The 20,882-nt window shown below is 46.2% G+C and overlaps 1 protein-coding gene across 5 annotated transcripts; it reads left to right on the top strand.

The window, feature by feature from the left end:
- Positions 1-17,156: 17,156 nt before the first annotated feature.
- Positions 17,157-20,639, top strand: LOC125543379 (putative nucleolar protein 5-1). Of its 5 annotated transcripts, XM_087546674.1 has the most exons (8): positions 17,523-17,921; positions 17,998-18,423; positions 18,591-18,700; positions 18,804-18,845; positions 19,362-19,526; positions 19,600-19,773; positions 19,953-20,080; positions 20,177-20,639. In XM_087546674.1, exons 3-7 carry the CDS (start codon positions 18,617-18,619, stop codon positions 20,037-20,039), a joined length of 552 nt encoding a protein of 183 aa, XP_087402800.1. In that variant the 5' UTR covers positions 17,523-17,921; positions 17,998-18,423; positions 18,591-18,616; the 3' UTR covers positions 20,040-20,080; positions 20,177-20,639. The 5 variants fall into 5 exon arrangements, 4 of the variants coding, with proteins under 4 accessions (XP_048562663.1, XP_048562661.1, XP_087402800.1 ...); XM_048706706.2 differs by lacking the exons at positions 17,523-17,921; positions 17,998-18,423 and adding an exon at positions 17,157-17,490 and having other exon boundaries at positions 19,968-20,080; XR_007298411.2 differs by lacking the exons at positions 17,523-17,921; positions 17,998-18,423 and adding an exon at positions 17,158-17,490 and having other exon boundaries at positions 19,853-20,080.
- The last annotated feature ends 243 nt before the right edge of the window (positions 20,640-20,882 follow it).

Genomic DNA, 20,882 nt, shown 5'->3' with positions numbered 1-20,882 from the left:
ATTCAGGCCATGTATCTTCATCTGATTCGGACAACCCTAGGTCTTCAGCAGATTGTGAGGGATCAAGTAGTCTTGAACGGGATAGAGCTGCAGCAATTACCCTTTCGGTCAGGACATGAAGGACCGCTCCAAGGAAGCCCACACACCAGCCTAAAGGTGTATATGAAGTAACCAAGATTGATTTAAAGTCCTGGGCTCCAACTAAACCAGATAAAGCATGCATGAGATTTAGGAGTGTGTGTGGATTTGTTGGCAGGGCAAGGCTCAACATTAATCCGCCGGGGTTTCGGAAGGCTGACACAAGAACACGGCGAAGGATAGTCTGGGAGATCATGGATCACTTCAATGTTCCAGAGCAGTGGAGAATGCAGGTGGAACACGCTGCACTAAAGAAGGCTAGGGATGCTTGGAGAAACTGGAAGCATGTGTTGTACAAGAAGTACTTGAGTGAAGGAAAGGACACAATCCCTGCATACCCCCAAATTACAAAGGCAGACTGGGTAGAATTCAAAAGGGTCAGGGCAACTCCAGATTTTGGTAAAAAGAGTTTCAAGCAATCGGAACTTCAGAAGAAGAACATACACCCCCATCGTATGGGTGTCGCAGGATACTATGGCATGAAACTGATATGGGAACAGGAGGACAAAGAAGCAGTAGCGGCGGGTGGGAATCCGACCTTTAGTGAAATCAGGGGTGAACGCGCCAAAGACTACTTGCAGGCGCGTGCAAAGAGGCGTGATGACAAAACTTATTACTTTGAACGCACGTGACGCCAAACTGTATGAAGTGATGGTAGAGGCTTCCAAGATCCCTGGAAGGTTCTACAGGAACTCAGGGCCATGTGACATTCTGTCCATTGCTCTGGACACGAAAGAGCCCCCTGGCCATGCAAGGGGTATAGGTGTTAATGTCCCGCATAAGAGGGCTTTCACACTCAGCAAGGAAGAGAGGCTCACCATGAAAAAAGAAAGGAGTGAAATGAAGCAGAATGCATCGTATGAAAAGTTTAAGAAGGAGATTTATCCGGCTGTTCAAAAGGATGTTGAGGAGTCAATGATGATGATGATGCAGAAGACTCTAACACTGACAGATAGCCAGCATATGGGAGGGGAGGCGGGCATGGAGGATGTTGCTTATTGCGCGACAACACTTCACAAGAGTAGCTGTGCATCAGCTGACCCCAGCGATACTGAGACTGCAGCCGCTCGTGATGATGCTATATCTGATCTATCTGGAATGAAAGACAGACTGAAGGGCGTTCTTACACATTATGAAGGTACATTAAAATGTGCAACAACATGGGTTTTCCCACCCTTCTTGGAAGATGGCCTCTTCTTGGACAATGTGCCATTGAAGCCGGGCTGTGTGAAGTGCTACGTGACTGAAGTAAAGCCTGGATTCAATGAATTTTCCCTAAAGAATGTACTAGGAGACTTCAATGAGCAAAGGACCTTGGGAGAAACACTGTTACATCACATCCAGTGGCCACGAAAGGAAATAGAGTTCAGATGAGATTCCCAAAGCCTCGCCAAGAGCAACCACTGTCGCCCCTCAACCAGTGATGCTCTCCTTGACACAGTAGCTCTCGCGGGCTGATGCATCAACCTGTGATCAACCGGCCCGACTTTGTGGCGTACATGCCATGTCATCCTCCACCCCAAAGCAGCCAGTGGCAAGGCCTACAACTGCTGATGACGCACCACCAGTTCAGATGCCGGCCGCTGAAGCAGCGGGGGGAGACCCAGCTGCAGCACATGCTCAGCAGACCAACCAGGTGGAACAGACTGCTAAGAAATCTGATGCTTCAGAACCGTCTGCTAAGCAGTTTGTAGGTCCAGAACTGACTGCTTATCAATCCGTCGGTCCGCAGGCGCGTGATCAGCATACCAATGCGTCAGCACTTCCTGCTTGGCAAACCAACACGTTGGCACGACCTCCTCAGCACACCGACAGGTTGGCACCACCTGCGTAGAAACCTGACATAGCTTCAACGCATGGTTAGCAGTCCGATGCCTCTGCTCCTATAGCCCAGCAGTCCGTCACAGCAGCACCGCCAGCTCAGCAGTCCGGCATAGATAAACCGTCTGCTAAGCAGTCCGTCCAAGCTTCACCGTCTGCTCGGTAGTCTACCTTGCAGGCAACCAGACGTTCTGCCAGAAATGCTTCAAGTGCCAAGAAGGAAGTGGCCAAAAAGGCTACACCCATGACCCCGAGGAAGCGCAGCGGGAGAGTGAAGAGGAAAGAGAACGATTGCCTCTTACTTAAAGCACTCATCGCTCAGAACCAAATTAACAACAGCTTGCTCGAATTAGGAAGTAATATTATTTCTGACACCATGGATGATGAAGAAGTACATTTGTTGCTTGCTAAAACTAAAGCAGGTGTATTTGAAGCATGCAATTACGTCCATGGCCGGCCATTTATTGTTAGCGAATACTTTGATGAGTGCATCTCCAGTTATCGTGAGTTACATGAATATTGCATGGATCAAGTGTCAGAAGATCATCACCATTTGCTAGTCCACTACAATAGAGATCATTTCCAACACGATGCTGGTTCCATCATAGTGAGTTTCGAGGACTTACATCTCTTCTTCAACTTCAATGTGCTCAATGCCACTCTTGTTAGATGCGTGATTTTGTAAGTACTTAACAAACTCTGATCAACTTCTCCATACAAGGTTGTAAATGATAAATAGCTAACTGCATTTTATTCCTCTCAGGGGATTGAACGCGCAGAGAAGACAAAGTGATAGTGTGTATTTCATAGATCCTGCATTAGCAAATGGCACAACATTACATGAAAAGGACCGACGGGACTGGGCCATTAACACGGTCGTCCGTATCTTCGAAAATACGTCCCATGCAGAATCATTTCTTTGGCCATATCATGAACGGTAAGTCAAGTAAACAACCACACATACACTGATTGTCTTTCAGATTTCGACATCATTCGTAAGTTCATGGCTTTCTTAATATATAGTAATCACTGGATATTGGTATTCATTGTTCCAAACAAGAACATAGTTTACTACATCGATTCTCTCAGAGAGTCAACAAACGCTCAGGATCTGACGCATCTTCAACAATTCTTGGATATGTATTGAATTCTATGATGTTGAAATTAATTTGCATTCATATTCCGTTCAATAATTGATGTTGTCAACAATCATCATCATTTGCAGTGTGCTCGCATTATGGCAAACTAAACCAGGGAACATGTTCAAGAGGAAACTACCTCTGCAGCACGAAATCGTTTCTCCGGTAACACACCGGAAATCCATTATTTTCGGAAAATTTATCCAACAGTCTGCAAATACCTTTCCTTACGCTAGTCAAATGTTCAACCTTCTAAATAAACCTCTTTCTATTTTGTCCAAAGAAAAATAATACATCTAACACCGGTTAGGTTGTTCCTAATAGGACAAATACATGACTAATTTTGTACAAAAAAAATTCAGTGTCCTCAGCAAGAAGCAGGGACCAATCTTTGTGGATACTATGTTTGCAGACACATGATCTTCATCTGCGAATCTGCTGATAGTTCTGATGATCCTCGCGAAGTAGTACCAGTAAGTCTATCTTAATAAATATCTTCTACTCCACTCATATGGCACATTCTGATCTTAAAAATACTACAGCTCATCTTAAAACCGAGGACCCCTGAACTACTCCCGGCTGGTGAATTGCTGATGGTTCGGAGATTTATCAGCGACTTCTTCCTGGATCACTACATCAATCCCACTGGTGATAATGAAGATTTCAGCATGCGTTCTCCTGAACATTGAGTAAGAGTTAGTTGCTAAACATATAATGCATGGATCCATTATTTTCCATCTGATGAGGTCTTCGTATTTCGTACACTATGATTAATTATGCAATGCATATATGTGTGGACAAATCATTGGAATTTAGCTACCATATGTTCAATTGCAATTGTTGCGAAATCTGATGAATATTCTTCCTGTGGACACTATTTGTTCAATTGAATATTGTGGCGAATTTGCTTTTTGCGTGCCGATTCAAAATGGGATATTTTTGTTTATTTGTTCAATTGAATTTTGTGGCGAATTTGCTTTTTGCATGCCGATTCAATATGGGATATTTTTGTTTTAATCTGGCAATTGCTCCGCACACAGTTCAACTAAATGAGTGTGTGCGGTCCACATCGTAAAGCATACGTCAATCGTAGCGGAACCGTCGGTGATACACAACAAATCGCAAACGATTTGCAGCGCTACTACGTGTGTGTAGGGTCTCCGGAACCGTTTGTGATATCACATTATCGCACACGAGAACTGGGAGTAAACCGTGCCCAGTGCAAAATACAATCCCAGTCGTAATTTTGACAGGAAACGTGTGCGATCCCAAACGAAAAGCACACGTCACTCTTGCGGCAATCATCGGTGATACCCAACAAATCACAAACGGTCTGCAGCACTTGTATGTGTGCGAAGGGGCTCCTGAACCGTTTGTGATAGAACATTATCACAGACGGTAATCGTTGGCAAACGTGTGCGATGAAGTCTAGCATGACAGACGGGTTACGCAGAAAACTCGTGTGCGATGGGGCACAAATCGCACACAGTTCATATGTTGGCCCGTGTGCCTTACATACTGTTTCCCAAACGGTTCATTACGACCGACCGTATGGTTTCACTGCATCGTTAGAAACACTTAATCACCGATACCACGTGTGCGAAAGAATTTAGTGTGTGCTGCATCGCACACGATTACATTTTGGAAGGCCTCTGGATCACTGCTCCATATCCCTGACGGTTTCTGGATCATGTGCGAAGGACACCCTATCGCACACACTCACTTGGCGTCGGTTCCAAATGTCGTCGCGGAAAGGGGTTAAAAACCATTTGTTTAGGACCGACGCGCACCAGTGCCCTACCCAAGATTTGCCGGTTTTAACACCGACATTGGTGCTTTCATTGAGAGTTCCTCTATGTTGTCGATAGAAGGATCGATGGCTCACCTCGTCATCAACGACAAAATCACCTCTAGAAGGGCTCTAGCTCCTGGGCATGCAGATCCTCCAGATCGGTAGTTTCACCATGGGCGCCCGCTCGGCCTTTAAGTCCAAGGCGGTCCGCCAGATCACCGAAAATCGTCTTCGCATCAACCCCGAAAGCGTCGATAAGATGGATCCAGCAGGTATCTCTTCTTTGAACGAACTGCTAGATCGCATCACCGCCCTGGGGGTCGCAACATATTATGATCTGATTGGGCTTAAACCTGATCAGAGGGAAATCAGGTCCCCACCTGGTGACTGTCGTGGAAGAGCAAGTCGAGGATACCGCTCCTCCTATGCTAAAAACGAACTATGTTCGGATCTCCGAGTCGTGCGAGCTGGACACCCATCTTTGAGAAGAGACCATTTGTCCAGCGAACATAGAACCGGGTGTTGAGCCTAAAAACCCCTAGGACACTCCGGATCCTGGGCCAGTAGCTTCAGAAATTCTTCAAAGTCTGGATTCCACCGTGGGTCAGGGTTCGGATTTAAGCCCACCCACCCCACCACAAGCAATACACTCCAAGCAATTCCGGTCCCCCAGACATATGCGACTTAATGTATGTACGATAGCAACCTCAGCAAATAGTCCATCACTTTTGGGCTAGATTCCTACTTGTTAAAAACAAGATTAAAGATTGCTTCAACGACAATGGGGTATCAGTCTTTTGCCACAACTGTATGGACGAGGGGATCCTTAATGCCCTCAACCGACGCCGCATACTGCACTTTGCAGATTTGGCACACATAGTACAGAAGTATTGCACAATGGAAAGCGTCTGGAAAGCCCAGACAACTCGATGGGAACCACCGGCATTTAAGACACCCACCGGTCAGGCAAAAAGGATGCACCCTCATGGGGCACCTGATCATCACTTCACGGACTAGAAAATTAAGCCCTTAATGGGACATAGAACTGTCCTTGATGAATGGCTCGACAAGCCTTGTCAGATATACACGATGCCGAATTCCAAACCAACACATAGCCTTCGGGCATGTTGGATACTCCGACAGGTGGCTAAAAGCGGTGAGGCCATCCTCACCAACACTACCCCAGAGAAGTACTCCTCGGAGGATAACGATCTCAACATATTTACGGTCTTCGAGACCTTTTATTCAAATAATCGGCGTAAAAGGGCACTCCGCGACCTCGCCGAAGTTAACCAAGTAGCCACAATAAACCCTTGGAACAACATGGAGATAACTTTCAACGCCACTAACGAACCACGGGCCCGATCAGTCCGAGCACCAGCCACTTTAGTTCTAAACCCAATTGTGGATGGCTTTCGGCTCACTAAAGTGCTCATGGACGGGGGCAGCGGATTGACCCTCATCTATGAGGACACGCTCGACAAAATGCAAATGGATAAGAGCCGCATCGAGCAAAGCAGTACAACCTTTCGAGGTATCATCCCAAGTCGAGAAGCGCGATGTTCGAGAAAAATCAAACTTGATGTGGTATTCGGCACGTCTGAGAACTATAGGTCTGAAGAGTTAATCTTCCAGGTGGCACCTTTCAACAATGGATATCATGCCCTGTTGGGGCGAGATGCATTCACACGCTTTCAAGCCATACCTCATTACGGGTACATGAAGCTCAAAATGCCCGGGCCCAACGGAGTTATCACTATCGCCAGTGATCAGGACATAGCACTCCGCACCGAAAACAAAACCGCATCCTTGGCCCTCGAGTCACTATCTGAGGCCCTTGCATCCGAGGAGCTCACCGATCTGCATTCCACAGTGGATAGAGATGGCGTAATCCTCGATAAAAGGCCTAAATCCACTTCTTTCAAACTGGCAGACGAAATAGTCAAATTCCAAGTTCACCTGGAAGATCCTAATAAAATAGCAGCCATTGGAGCACAACTGGATCCGACGGTCGACGCCGCTCTAAGAGCATTCCTGCGCAAGAATTGGGACATTTTTGCTTGGCACCCTTCGGATATGCCAGGAATCCCACGCAGATTGGCCGGACACAGCCTCAACATAATAAAGGGGTTCAAACCAGTTAAGCAAACACTACGATGATTTTCTGAACCCAAGCGACAAGCTATGGGGGAGGAGCTAGCCAAACTACTTGAAGCTGGGTTTATTCGAGAGATAAAACACCCAGATTAGCTAGCAAACCTGGTCATGGTGCCAAAGAAGGACAAATCCTGGTACCTTTGTGTCGATTTTAAAGACCTCAATAAAGCTTACCCTAAGGACCCCTTCCCACTGCCCTGCATTGACGAGATCATTGATGCAACTACAGGACATGATTCACTGTGTTTCCTCGACGCATACTCCAGATACCATCAGATTAAGATGAAGGAATCCGATCATGCCACAATGGCATTCATCACTCCGTACGGGCCTTTCTGCTTTAACACTATGCCTTTCGGGCTCAAAAATGCCGGCGCCACCTACCAACGCATGATTCAAACATGCCTAGAAAAACAAATTGGCAAGACGGTGGAGGCATATGTAGATGATGTAGTCATCAAAACTAAACATGTCAAATCATTGGTGGACGACTTACGTCTTACATTCGACAACCTTCGAACATATGACATATGGCTCAATCCGGGAAAATGTGTTTTCAGCGTTCCGGCCGGAAAACTGCTCGGGATCATCATTTCCAATAGAGGAATTGAAGCAAACCCAGCCAAAATCCGAGCTTTTTCATAGTTGGCAATACCAACAAACCTAAAGCAGGTCCAAAAACTAGTCGGGTGTGTGGCAGCCTTGAGCCGCTTTATCTCCAGATTGGGAGAGAAGGCGTTGCCGCTATATCGCCTGCTTCAACGTACCGACCACTTTGAGTGGACGGACGCGGCAACTGTCGGGTTGGAAGAAATAAAAACTCTGCTAGCAAACAACCCAATCCTTGCCGCACCTAACGTCGGCGAACCTATGCTACTGTACATATCTATAACTCACACTAGGTGGTGAGCGCAGTACTCGTTGTTGAACGAGAGGAAGAGGGACATAAATTCCCACTCCAAAAACCCGTATACTACGTATCGGCGGTTCTCACACCATGCAAATCCCGATACCTGCACTATCAAAAGATAGCATATGCGGTTTTCATGGCATCTCAGAAGCCGCGACACTACTTTCAAGAGTGCTCGATCACGGTGGCCTCCGAGGTACCAGTCAATGACATCATAAACAATCGAGACACCACCGGGCGCATTGCAAAATGGGCCATCGAGCTCCTACCATTTGAAATAACGTACAAACCACACCGAGCTATTAAATCTCAGGTGTTGGCCAACTTCATCGCCGAATGGACAGAAGCCGAACTCCCTAAAGAGTATGTCACATACTCCAACTGGGTGATGTACTTCGACGGCTCTAAAATGTTAGCCAGATTGGGGGCCGGTGTCATCCTAACATCCCCTACAGGGGACACAGTCCGTTACGTATTGCAAATCATGTATACGAACTCCAATAACACAGTCGAATATGAGGCACTACTACATGGTCTCCGGATGGCTGTTTCTATGGCATACAATGCCTCGAGGTGCACGGGGATTCAAATCTCACAATATCCCAAATAAGCGGAGAATTCGATGCAAAAGATCCAAAGGTGGCAGCTTACCACAAAATGTCGTGCTCAAAATATCGGCTCGGTTCGAGGGGCTTGAGTTTCATCATGTGGCCCGAAACAGTAACCAAGCAGCGAACATCCGTGCTCGAATGGGCGCTAAATGTGACCCCGTCCCGCCTAACACCTTCATGGAAAGGCTCTTTAAGCCATCCGTGGTATGGCAGGACGAGAGCGGAAATACCAGTTCGGTGCCGATCACGCCCCCAGATGTCGAACACGATTCAGACATCATCGGGGGCTCGGGCACAAAACCAATGCCTTCCACCCATGTAATCATGGCGGTAATCGCTCCATGGACCGAACCCTTCCTGGCCTACCTTAATAGGCAGGAGCTCCCTGAGGACCAGAATCAGGATCGTCACATCATTCGACACTCGAAAGCCTACAAGGTTCATGAAGGAGGACTCTACAACAAAAGTACTACCAAAGTCCTTCAAAGATGTATCTCCGAAGAGGAGGGGCCGCGGCTCTTGGCCGAAATCCATGCTGGTCTTGGCGGCCATCACGCCATGGCTCGGGCTCTAGTAAGTAAGGCCTTCCGTACATGTTTTTCCTAGCCCACGGGCCGAGCAGATACACAGGACCTCGTCCAACACCGTGTTGGATGCCAACGTTTTGCCAATCAAAGCAATATGCCGCCTACCACCCTACGAACAATCCCCATTACTTAGCCTTTCGCGGTCTGGGGGCTTGACATGGTCGGACCCTTAAAGGGGGGAGCCATAAGAAAAAAATACATGCTGGTTATGGTAGATAAATTCACTAAGTGGATAGAGGCCAAACCAGTTAAAATGGTTGAAGCTGGACCAGTGATAGATTTCATATCTGGTGTCGTACACCGTTATGGTGTCCCACACAACATTATCACTGACAACGGCTCTAACTTTACAGCCGAGAGGTAAAAACTTGGTGTGCTAATCTGGGCATTAAGCTTGATTACGCCTCTGTATATCACCCTCAACAAACAGTCAAGTCTAACGGGCCAATGGCCTGATAATGAGCGGCATTAAACCCAGACTAGTGCGATCCCTCAAGGACTCGGACAAACACTGGGTCGAGGAGCTTGACTCCGTGCTCTGGGGGCTGCGGATCACACCCAATCGCACGACCAGATACACACCATTCTTCATGGTGTACGGCGCAGAGGCCGTCTTGCCCTGCGATATTATTCATGACTCGCCTCGAGTGCGCATGTACGAAGAGAGAGAGAGAGAGAGGCCGAGCTCGATCAGCAAGACGACTTAGATGGCCTGGAGGAGGAGCGCGATGTCGCAAAAGCTCGTTCCGCATTCTACCAACAACAAGCTCGAAGATACCAAAGCAGAGAAGTGCGGGCCGAGACTTATAATGTCGGTGAACTCGTTCTATGCCTACCAGAGAAGAAAAAGGACAAGCTCAAACCCAAATGGGAGGGTCCCTTCATTATAGATGAAGTTCTCACTGAAGCAGCATATTGCCTTCGCAATGCATTGGACAATCACTTAGAGCTGAACCCATGGAACGCTGCTAGACTCCGAAGATTCTACGCCTAAGTCCAGACACATTGTTCCTTACCTTTTTCCCCCTTTTCCCTTTTTCTTTTCGTTTTCTTTTATGAATTATAGCGTGTGTTCGAGTAAGCCGCACACTTGAGGGGTATACATCCTTAAATGTACACACCCCACCATAACTGGGGGCTTCCTTCAATAGAAGCTTTTTATTATCTCGAGCATAGGGCTCACCATATATATGTGTATTGTTTGCTCATATACGTCCTATCTTCGCCATTATATGCACCTCTATGACTTAAATTTTTGCCAAGCTAGGTTGCTTGGCTCTTGTGCTTATGCCCTACGTCCCCGCTTGTTGGGCTAGGACATAAAGGGAGCACCTCTACGAGTGTTACAACCGGGTCATCCGGACATGTACCTCAGACGAGTGAAGCCGAAAGCTAGCTTTCTTAAGGGAATAATTGGTTGGCGGACAAAAGAAGAACCGCCTTCGTAGCAATATAAACTACCAGAAATACAAAGACTCATGTGATTCTTTCGCATCACGGCTTAGTCATGCATAAACGCATGCCGACCCAGGGAGAGGAACCCTTAACAGAACTATTCTTTCTGGAAGATGTTTCCTAGGTTAAAAAGTAATATAACATAACTCCCCGAGTATAGTTTGTCTGTTCAAGCATTATGGCCGGATCACCTGGTTTTCGAACATACTTGGTGTTTCCCACAGGTATAGTATTCATAAACACTCCACCCTTGGGTCTTGGAGGTTAAAGCAGAAGGTCTGCCATGACAATCTTTTACAATTCGGCCGGAGATAAGTTTTGCTGATAAAGTGTATTGTCACATAAAATCACACGCCTACTCATTATCTATGCCATCTATTAGGCTGTCTAGTTTACAGTCCTGCTATGAAAATTTAGCGGCTATTTTTACTAGGTCGTACACCAAGCTAACCGGAATTTCTTGTCCATCTAGTCCCCGAGGTCCAACCCGGGCCATATGGTTCGGATCAAGTCTGGTATACCACGTTTTCACCATGGCCCAGGCCTCTCGTGCACCTTCTCGACATGTTGATGCCTTCCACAACTCAAAATGAAGTCGAACTCCCTTGAATAACTCCACGAGCTCCCCCATCATTCCTGGAGGAGAACTAGATGGCCATAAAGCCTTAGCCATATTCCTCATCGCTTTCTGAGCTCGCTCGTGCACTTTAGATAGCTCTTGCAGTAGGTCGCCTTGAAATCCGGACACTTCTCCTTCAGGCCGCCCAGTTAACAAACCTACAGGAACAAATCTCGTATTTTTTTCATTAGGGGATCTTATGAAAGTTAGGTTCAGGCACATACTAAATATGTCACCTTCCGCTTTCGGTTCTCCTTCAAAGCATCCGACAATTGGGCTCTTACGTCCTTTAGCTCCTCGGCATGCTTGATGTTGACATCCTATATTTTGTTCTTCTCATCCCTGGTCCGTGTGAATATACGTTGACCAGCGGATTCTTGCCTTTCGGCATGCTATTTATCTGCCTGCGTAGCCTTTAGTCTATCCTCCACCTGATCCGGCAATACTGCCGCCATAAATAAAACAATGCATATTTAAAAATCATTGTTGGCACAGAATCATATTTTTTGGACAGTGATTGACCTTACCATTCAGTGCCTCCTTGGACTTCGCCAGTTCTGCGGTGACAGCAGTTAGCTTGGTCCGACATTCTTCAAGCTCCTTGGATAGCATGTTGTTTTTCTCTGCGAGTACCTGATAATACAACGACCCTTAAATCAGTTGGGCCAAACAGCTTCAAGTCTCAGGGGCTACTGGCACATGAGTATTGAATTATGAAAAGCTCTTACCCGCATATCCTTTAAAAGTTGGTGTGTGGCTCCGGTAAGCCCATCCCGAGCAACTCGGATGTATGCATCCGCAGAGTTGTGGGCATGGAACGCCTCTACGGTAAAACTGGGATTGCGCATGGCCTCTTTCCGTCGACGATGATTCGTCGCGCTCTCCACTTCGGAATTGGTGACAGATACATTGTCCGAATCCTCTTGGAGATGACAACCCGACATTTTACCCGTATCAGCCCTAGTCCTTATGGCAGGGCCCGGGGCCGGATTGGTCGATGTACGGCCGGTGAGGTCCCCGGATATAGTCCATCGTATGCTCTTCCTGCAAGATGGCCCAACAGAAAACGTCATGATTTGGTCTGTCCACTGGGTGCGTGTTAAAAACTATACCTCTTTGGTGACAGCGATGGCTCGGTAGTATCACTGTTGGCCTTTCTTTTCAAAGACTCGCCCCGCGCAGGTGTCGCCTCCTTAGAAGACACCTTTGATATAGCTCGGCGAGACGAGCGTTGCCCCTTCGGAGCATGAGACACTGCGGTGGGTGAGGCGCAATGAGAAAACTCTTTTGGAGAAGACATCTCTTGGGTACTTACATGGGAGGAAGGGAGAAGGCCGGGGTAATCGGCTGTAATGGCTACTTCCATGTCGTCATAGCTTTCCTGATAAAAAACTCCCTCCTTAAGCTCTATAAATATGTCTGAATCTTCTTCATATCCGGGATCTAAGTCCCGAATATGGTCCTCTGGCTGCGGAGCGGGGCTGTAGATCCCCTCGGCGATCTTTCTCCATTCCTGTCAAAAACAGCCGGATTAAATTCGACTGGCATAAACTCTAAGGAAGGTTGAGTAAAGCCAATAATTGAAAAACTCGCCCAGGGGATGGGGTTTTACATGGAAAAGCCTTCCCGACATGTTAAACGAGCGAAGTCTTCCTTCTCCCCTTTGTACAGATCAGCTAAGATAGTGGCCAGGGCGACAAAATTGTCCGGACCTTTGCACAGACAACGGGACGCATCATCCTCCCCATTATAGTTCCACATGGGGAGACCTCTAGATTGGAGCGGCTGAATGCATCGGGTTATGGAAATTGCCATTACCTCAATTATGGACAGCCCGGAGTTGGCAAGTACTCTGATCTTGCTTGCTAGTCTAGAAACCTCCGCATTATCTTCTTCTTCGAGGCTTTGGGGACGCCAGCTGGTGCGCTTCTTTAAAAGGGCGCTGGAGAATTCGGGAAGTCCGCGCCGGATTGGGTCCGGAAGAATGACGTCTTCAATATAAAACCACTCCAAGGGCCACTCTTTGGATGCCTTCTACGGAGTGCCAGACAGGTATCCAGTACCGGCTATGCGCCATACTTCATCGCCGCCCACCTCGAATATAGATCCCTTTTGGGAGCGGGGGACGAGGCAAAAAAATATTCCGCCATAGCTCGAGATGGGCCTCGCAGCCCAGGAACAGCTCGCAAAGAGCAACGAGGCCCGCGATATGCAGGATGGAGCCCGGCGTCATATTGTGCAGTTGAAGGCCGTAATACTCCAGTAGACCTCTAAGGAAAGGATGAACAGGAAATCCTACGCCTCTCAAGAGGAAGGAAACAAAGCACACCCACTCCTCTTTAGAAGGATTTGGGAAATTCTCTGCCAAGGCTTCACCGTTAATGGAAGTTAATCCAACCCGAACGGAGAATATATCCCCGGGAGGAAGGTATCCTTGCGCCTGAAGTTTGCTCAGATGGGTGTGGGACATCGAACAACTTTCATAGTCGCCTTTTTGAGGGACGTTGGGGCATGATGAGGAGCTAGGAGCGCTGGCCATGTTTGGGCGATTTCCTAGGGCAAGTTCTAAGGATTTCCGTGTGGTGTGGAATGGTCTTTCGAGATCCAATTTCTTTATATAGGCGCCTTTCCCGCCTGGTCGAGGTGTTATTTGTAAAAACACCGAGACTGTTCACATTCAATTGACACGTGGAAGCCGAGGCGACGACAGTGAAGAAATGGTATTTAATGAGCAGCCGGACTGTCGTCAATCCAAAGTACAATGAAGAACTCGCCTTGCAAAGCCGAAGACGTAAAGCTGGATACTACATCGTCATTGAAGGCAAGCTCGGGGGCTACTGAGGGAGTCCTGGATTAAGGGGTCCTTGGATGGTCGGGCTATGTGACGTGGGCCGGACTAATGGGCCGTGAAGGTACAATATAGAAGGCTTTTCCCCGTGTCCGGATGGGGCTCTCCTTGGCGTGGATAGCAAGCTTGGCGGTTAGTCATATAGTTTCCTTTCTCTGTGGACCGACTTTGTACAACCCTGGCCCTCTCCGGTGTTTATATAAACCGGAGGGTTTAGTCCGTAGAGGCGAACACAATCATATAGACTAGACATCTAGGGTTTAGCCATTACGATCTCGGGGTAGATCAACTCTTGTAACCCCTATACTCATCAAAGTCAATCAAGCAGGAAGTAGGGTATTACCTCCATTAAGAGGGCCCGAACCTGGGTAAACATCGTGTCCCCCGCCTCCTATTACCTTCGATCCACACACGCACAGTTCGGGACCCCCTACCCGAGATCGGCCGGTTTTGACACCGACAATGACATCATTTGTTAGTGATGCAGAGCAAGAAGGGCATCAACTAGTGAAAGTACTCTTCCTGTCCCGCAAGCTCAAATGAGCTCTGGTGAATAGTTAAATAAAAAAATATTGAAAATAAATTCCAAAAATTCTGAATTTTGTTAGTGGCAAACATTGACAAAAGTTTTCCACTCTTGCAAAATTTCATCGTGAAACGACATTTGTGGAAGCCATGGCAAAAAACATCACTCCTAAATGCTTTTGGAATTTAAATTTTTGGAGCACCGGTTTTGTTTTTTAGCCACAACTTCTACAAAATCATTCAACAATGAAATTTTGCAAGTGTTGAAAACTTTTGTCAATGTTTGTCACTAAAAAGTTTCAGTTTTTTTGTATTTTTTTGATTTTACTGTTCACCCGAGCTCATGTGAGTTCGGGCTAAGAAACTCAATGTCCATGAACTAGGCTCTGCTGAGGAGGTAAAATCACATATAATCTCTTCTTGTTTTCTTCTTTGCCCGTTTTCACTACCATAGCAACGTTTTAATAGCGCAAGTGTATCCCCGGTGCAACACACGGTCAATTTTCTACTAGTAAAAATAAGGCATGCAGATGAACACAAAGAGTCCATGCCGAGCTAGATAGCAAGGCTGTGGTGCAAATGATCAATCAACCCAGTCAAAACTACTCGGCAGCAGGACCATGAATTCAGGAGATCAAAAAGATGTTGCATACTAGGAGTGATTCTAAAGTTTCTTGGGTCAGTCAGTAGGCGAATGTTGCTGCACATAAATTAGCTAGAGTAGGGGTAGGAGAAGAACTTTGTAAGGTGTGTGTGTGTGTGGGTGGGTGGGTGGGGGCGGGGGTCCCAGACTATGTCTTAGATGTAATTTCAAATGACATTCGAGCTACGTTGGTTAAATAAATGCGGCAACATTAACCCTAAAAAAGGCGTGTAGGAGGTGTGTGTGGGATTGTACGGTTCACGAAGCACCGGTCCTTTCCCTCAAAAAGAAAAGAAAAAAGAAGCACCGATCCGTCTCTCCTAAACCTAATCGACTCGAGTCCCTAAAATCCACACGCGGCTCACAAACCTCGAGCTTCTCCTCAACTTCCTATTCTCTTCGTCTTCCAGCATCGAAGGGCCATCGCCATTAGACGACGGATTCACTCTATGCATCCCTAGCACCATACCTTGCAAGCGATCAACTCCTTGCTCCACCATCCTTCTGTCCTCCTCATTTTGAAGGCCTGCCAAATATCGAAGGAAAGAAGAAGCATAGTAGATAAACTCAGCTAGGGATTTCACAAGTTTTCCATCAAATCGTGCTCTATTCCTAAGTTTTTAGATGACCCATCATAAGGCCGCCACTCCAACTATATGCAAGTTTCTGTTGTGTGGGATAAAGTGAGATATCCACCAAAAATACTGGGTAAAACATGTGGTCCTAGACTAAGACATCCCCAAGATGTTACAAATTACCCCTAGCAATATTTTGCAACAAAGCATCCAAAAAAGAGATTCTAAATCCCTTCATGCTTATAAAAGAATTGACACACAAGGTCACCTGTTTATTTTTGTAAGCTCATTTTAAATATTTAATGTGAAGTAAATAGTTGCTCCCTTAGTATCAAAATATAAGAGCTTTTTTTGACAATACGTCGGTGTTAAAAAAACATCTTATATTTTGATACGAAATATAAGACGTTTTCCATAATGTCAAAACACGTCTTTTATTTTGATACAGAGTGAGAGATGTAAGCTACTTCGAATTTATGAGATGAAAAATTGTGTATGCTCTTCTTAAATTCAATTCAGTAGAGATGCAAGCTACTTCGTCATCTCATAGCATCGAGTTAGATAATCCTCAACTAAAAGAATTAGATAATTATGATGTTCTATTTCCCATTAGACATATGATAACAACGAGTTAGGTAATCCTCAACTAATTTTTTTAGATAATTATGATTTTTTGTTCCCATTAGACAAATGATGAAATCATTAAATTGATTTTATATTGCCTGTGACAATCCACGGTCAATTTTCTACTAATACTAGTAAAAAAGGCGTGTACGAGGTGCGTGGGCTTGTACGGTTCAAGAAGCACCGATCTAATTTTTTTTAGAATTTCCCGCGATACACTTTCTGTGAGAGGAAACGTTCCCGTCGATGATAGACACCTATGGAGATTTCATAAATCTTAGGATGATATGCCAGCTCACTCTTTTAATAAAGATGCTCATAGGAATAGGGTATGCGTATATTTTTATAAGGATGAGTATATGCGTGTACGTATAAGCATTTGCGTAAATGATTCTAATCATCCGACTGATAAAGACGCGTGCATTCACCACTTCCCTAGCCGTCAGATCTGATTTTAATTAGATGTCTCAGGAACAACGTATTACGTAGACTAAATTTTATAACTCAGTAGTTGTTGCAATTTCCCACACCGCAACAATTGGTGTGTTGCGAGATCTGGATCCCTCGTCTCCCATGCTCCTCGCAAGCCCTCGTCAATCCGAAGCCCCCACCAGCAAACATCCAACGATGCTGCCGACAAGCACGACCGCCGTTGCCGGCAAACACGCCGACGAGGCCGCCGACAAGCACAAGTAGTCACTCCGTGTTTCTTCCGAGCTCCCTCTCAAACTGACACCTCCCCAGGCTGCTCCGACCGTCGCCATCAAGGCTTGCCGTCGGCAAGCATGTCGACACGGTCGCCCTGGAGGAGCACCGGCGTCCATGGTTGTCGCCTTTTCAGGCTTCACTCACAATAATAGTTCCTACAACATTATCTCTGTTGCATATATTTTCTACAACTTGACCTTTGTTGCAAAAAAAATAATAATTCTGCGACACCTCCTCTTCTCCGGCGATGAGGAAGCGATTCTCCTCAGCATCTTCTCATCTGGCGACGAAGAGGCGACGCCGGGGCGCTCCTGCTCCGTCGCGACCCCCACGCCCTTGTGAGCCACTCGCCCGCCGTCATCCTCGTCTCCCAGTCTCATTTATTTGGCAGGGAAACTTTTAGTAGGAAAGCGAAAGGAAACCCTAGATTTGTAGGAGCACATACCTGCTGTGGGGGCGTTCACGAGACCAATTTTGGTTCGAACCCACAGATCCGGACATCCTAGGTTAGGTTTCGTGAGCTTGGTTGTAAAGGGGGAGGCATAGATCCGCGGTTTGTGGGTGCGTTGGCAGTGTTTTGGCTGAGGCACGGAACAGGCGGCACATCGCCCACGCGGATGTGATTCGTGGTTCCGCCCACCGCCTCTCACCAATAGTACTACACTTACCTTAGGCACACGACGTGGATCCACGCAGTTCGTGGGTTTCTAGGTTTGCTCTGAAATTTTCTCGAGCAGTTGCGTGGTTGCACACAACATCATCCCGTAAGGTTAGTGCCTAGGATTCAGCCTGTAGATCTAGCATTATTGGTTTCTCACACTCCCGCCTCTGCTTTGCTTGCACAGCTGGTACTTCCAGGCAGCAAAACGGCAGCATCAACTGCTTGCCAGTTGCCAGTTGCCACCGCAAACACCTCCGGGCTACCGCTAGAACTCTTGCTCCCGCTGCACCCTTGGGAAATTTATTTCCAACTGGTGGGAACAATTGCCTTCCATCGCTGGAACATTCCAGTGAATGGCATGGAACAGTTGAGTGCACCGGCTAGAAGACAATATATATATAGGCTTCCGAGGGCTCGCCATGGGTAGCGGCGAAATCTGTGGAGGATCAGGTGGTGGTAAGCCCAGGCGGTGGCATCTGAGTGGAGGTCAGCACACCCAGCAGACGTGCAGAAGCATTGGACGAGAGGAGAGGAGCGAACTTGATGGGGTCGCCCCGCTCCCACAGAAGCACAGGGTGAAAGATGACCCATTAAACAGGCCATATTGTGGGTATGATGGCCAGCCAATCCAGTGGGCCGTGCCAGGGGTGGTCAAGCTGGGTATTCTTAATAGCCCCTGGCTGTCGCAAGGGCCCCTGGCATCACGCTTCATATCTGAATTCTGTGTTTTCTTTTCTTGGTAATCATGCTTGCTTAAGTCTGCTAACTTGTTTGCAGCTGACCTATGTCGGATCAGGGAATACATGCTGCTTCTGTTCGAGACACCCTCTGGCTTTGCAGTCTTCCTTTTTTGTGGGTCACTCATTAACCCACCTAGATCTCTGGAGGTACTATATGTTCTTCCTTCCTTGGTTACTGATGTGCTTGCTTGCTTTCTCTTGTTGTCCATGCCATTTACCTACTTTTCTGTTTTATCCTCGTCTCCTGCAGGACATATGGCTTAATTTCGCTGACAGTAACACGGCAAAAGGGGTTAGTGCCTCCTTCTGATTTTATATCCTGATGTTGCTTGCCGCCAAATAATAATTTCTACTAGCGATCTTGCACCATTCTTGATTGCATCATCATTTTCTGTTAATTTATTTTGTTTTGTGTTGAAGGAGCAACACAAACATATTCTTCATTACTTCTTAACTAAATAATTAAGAGGTTAACACAACTTTCCCTCATAAATCTGGTTGTAAAGCATGTAGCCTGGATGCGAGTGCATGCATGCCCAAAAACTACTACTGCTAAATGTCCACCATGGGTGTAACAGTATTTCTAAAGAATTTGTTTGATGTGCTTCTATGAAGAGCAGCACCTTTGTTTATGAACGTAATCTGAATTACACTGGTATTTTGATGAATGAGGACTTGGAACATGGGTACATCGTTACGGTTGAGATATAATTATTGAACCAGCCCCCTCTCCTTGTCGAGAGACATGACATGATACTTGATCAATTGTTTTGTTTTACCCCCTACCCTTGTTTTATTTCTTCATCAGGTTGTTTTGCTGATGGAGTTCCAAACTTTTGAGGACAAGTCCAGTGCCATTAATCAGAACACTGGTGTCAGTGAAAGGCTTGCTGACATGATCAGGGCGTGGCTCCCTGGTAAGAAAATGGCAGTCGGAAAGCCTGAATATAAGGAAATCATTGAAGAGAGATTGGTGAGTATAAGTTCCTGCTTCACCTATACCTTTGAGCAACTTTGATCATGATTTTCGCTGTGACTTCTTCCAGGAAATAGAATGCCTGTATAATAAACGGGTGATGGAGGTAATGTGGGGCATACAGAATTGCATGCCAGGTTTGATACCTATAGAAAAATCACAGCTGGCTAAAGAGGACCGCCTCCCGAGTAAGGGATTGCAAAAATTCTTGAAGTGTTATGACTGTAATGTCAAACCAGAGATGGTGAGTTAATTAGTTGCCATGGACCAAAGTTTTGGACGTAACTTCAGTAGAAAAATTGTGCTTAGCATCTCTTCTTTAGTGATGAAGCAATCTTCTTTGTCTCCAAGTCAATGAACAAATTGTTGCGACGGCTTCCGCATTGTCTGAGTGTGATTCTGTTGAGATGAAATATTCTGTAGTCATGCGCGAAGCAGGTGCTGTCATTAAGGATGTGTCTGGCATCAGCTGTGAGGGTTGGAGCTTACTGGACATTGCAACAGCTCTGAAGATGATATGGAAGCCTAAAAAAGTTGGCAATTCTTCTCTGGTAAATTGTAGATACTATTTTGTGAATGTCTTATCAGCTGCATGCTATCCCATTTCTTGCAAACTTGTCACTTGGTCTAAATCATGTTCCTTCCAGGTTTCAAAAGATGAGGCACTAAGATTGGTGAACGATGCATCTAAATATGAAGCTCTGGTGAATAAGCATGCTTGTTTTTTTCCAAGAAAACGCAAAAGACCTTTGCGTTTCATTTCATTGACAAAGAAATGTTGAAAGCTCATGATTATAGGATCTCGAAAGAAGACCTACTGAAATCATTGGTTGAGGGCCTGAAGAAACCATAAGGCTCACGGCTAGCTGAAACTGCCTGTTCATAGTCTGATGGGAGTTTTTGGCATGTTGGTTCACAGGGTATTATTGAACATAAGCTGATCTTGGTTGACTTCATTGCAGTCTCAGTCTGAGATGATCCGTACGAAAAAGTGCAGTGCTAATTAAATTTGAGCAACCCTGCTTAATTGGCTATCAAGTATTTTGCTATCTTAATTTGAACCTATTGTTTTTATCTGGTCATATGGAATCTCAGATCGGTTACGTCTAAGTATGTGTTTTGTGAAGGAGTAGCCGGGTGCATGCACAGCGTTACACCTCGTAGGTGATGTGTATGTATCCTGTGTAAAATGCAAATATATCCTGTCTCATGTTGTGTAGTATTTCACCTGCAATATTGCACAATGTGCTTGGATTTCAGTCATGGGAAAGATTAGGGGTAAATATCACCGGTAGTCATAGAACTTGCACCTGATGTTCGGTTTGGTGCTAAAACTTTGAAAATAATGACTCA

This window comes from Triticum urartu, chromosome 3A, assembly GCF_056163025.1.
Source record: "Triticum urartu cultivar PI428250 chromosome 3A, HENAU_Tu73, whole genome shotgun sequence".
NCBI classification, from domain to species: domain Eukaryota; kingdom Viridiplantae; phylum Streptophyta; class Magnoliopsida; order Poales; family Poaceae; genus Triticum; species Triticum urartu.
This window is presented reverse-complemented; position numbering and strand designations above follow the sequence as displayed.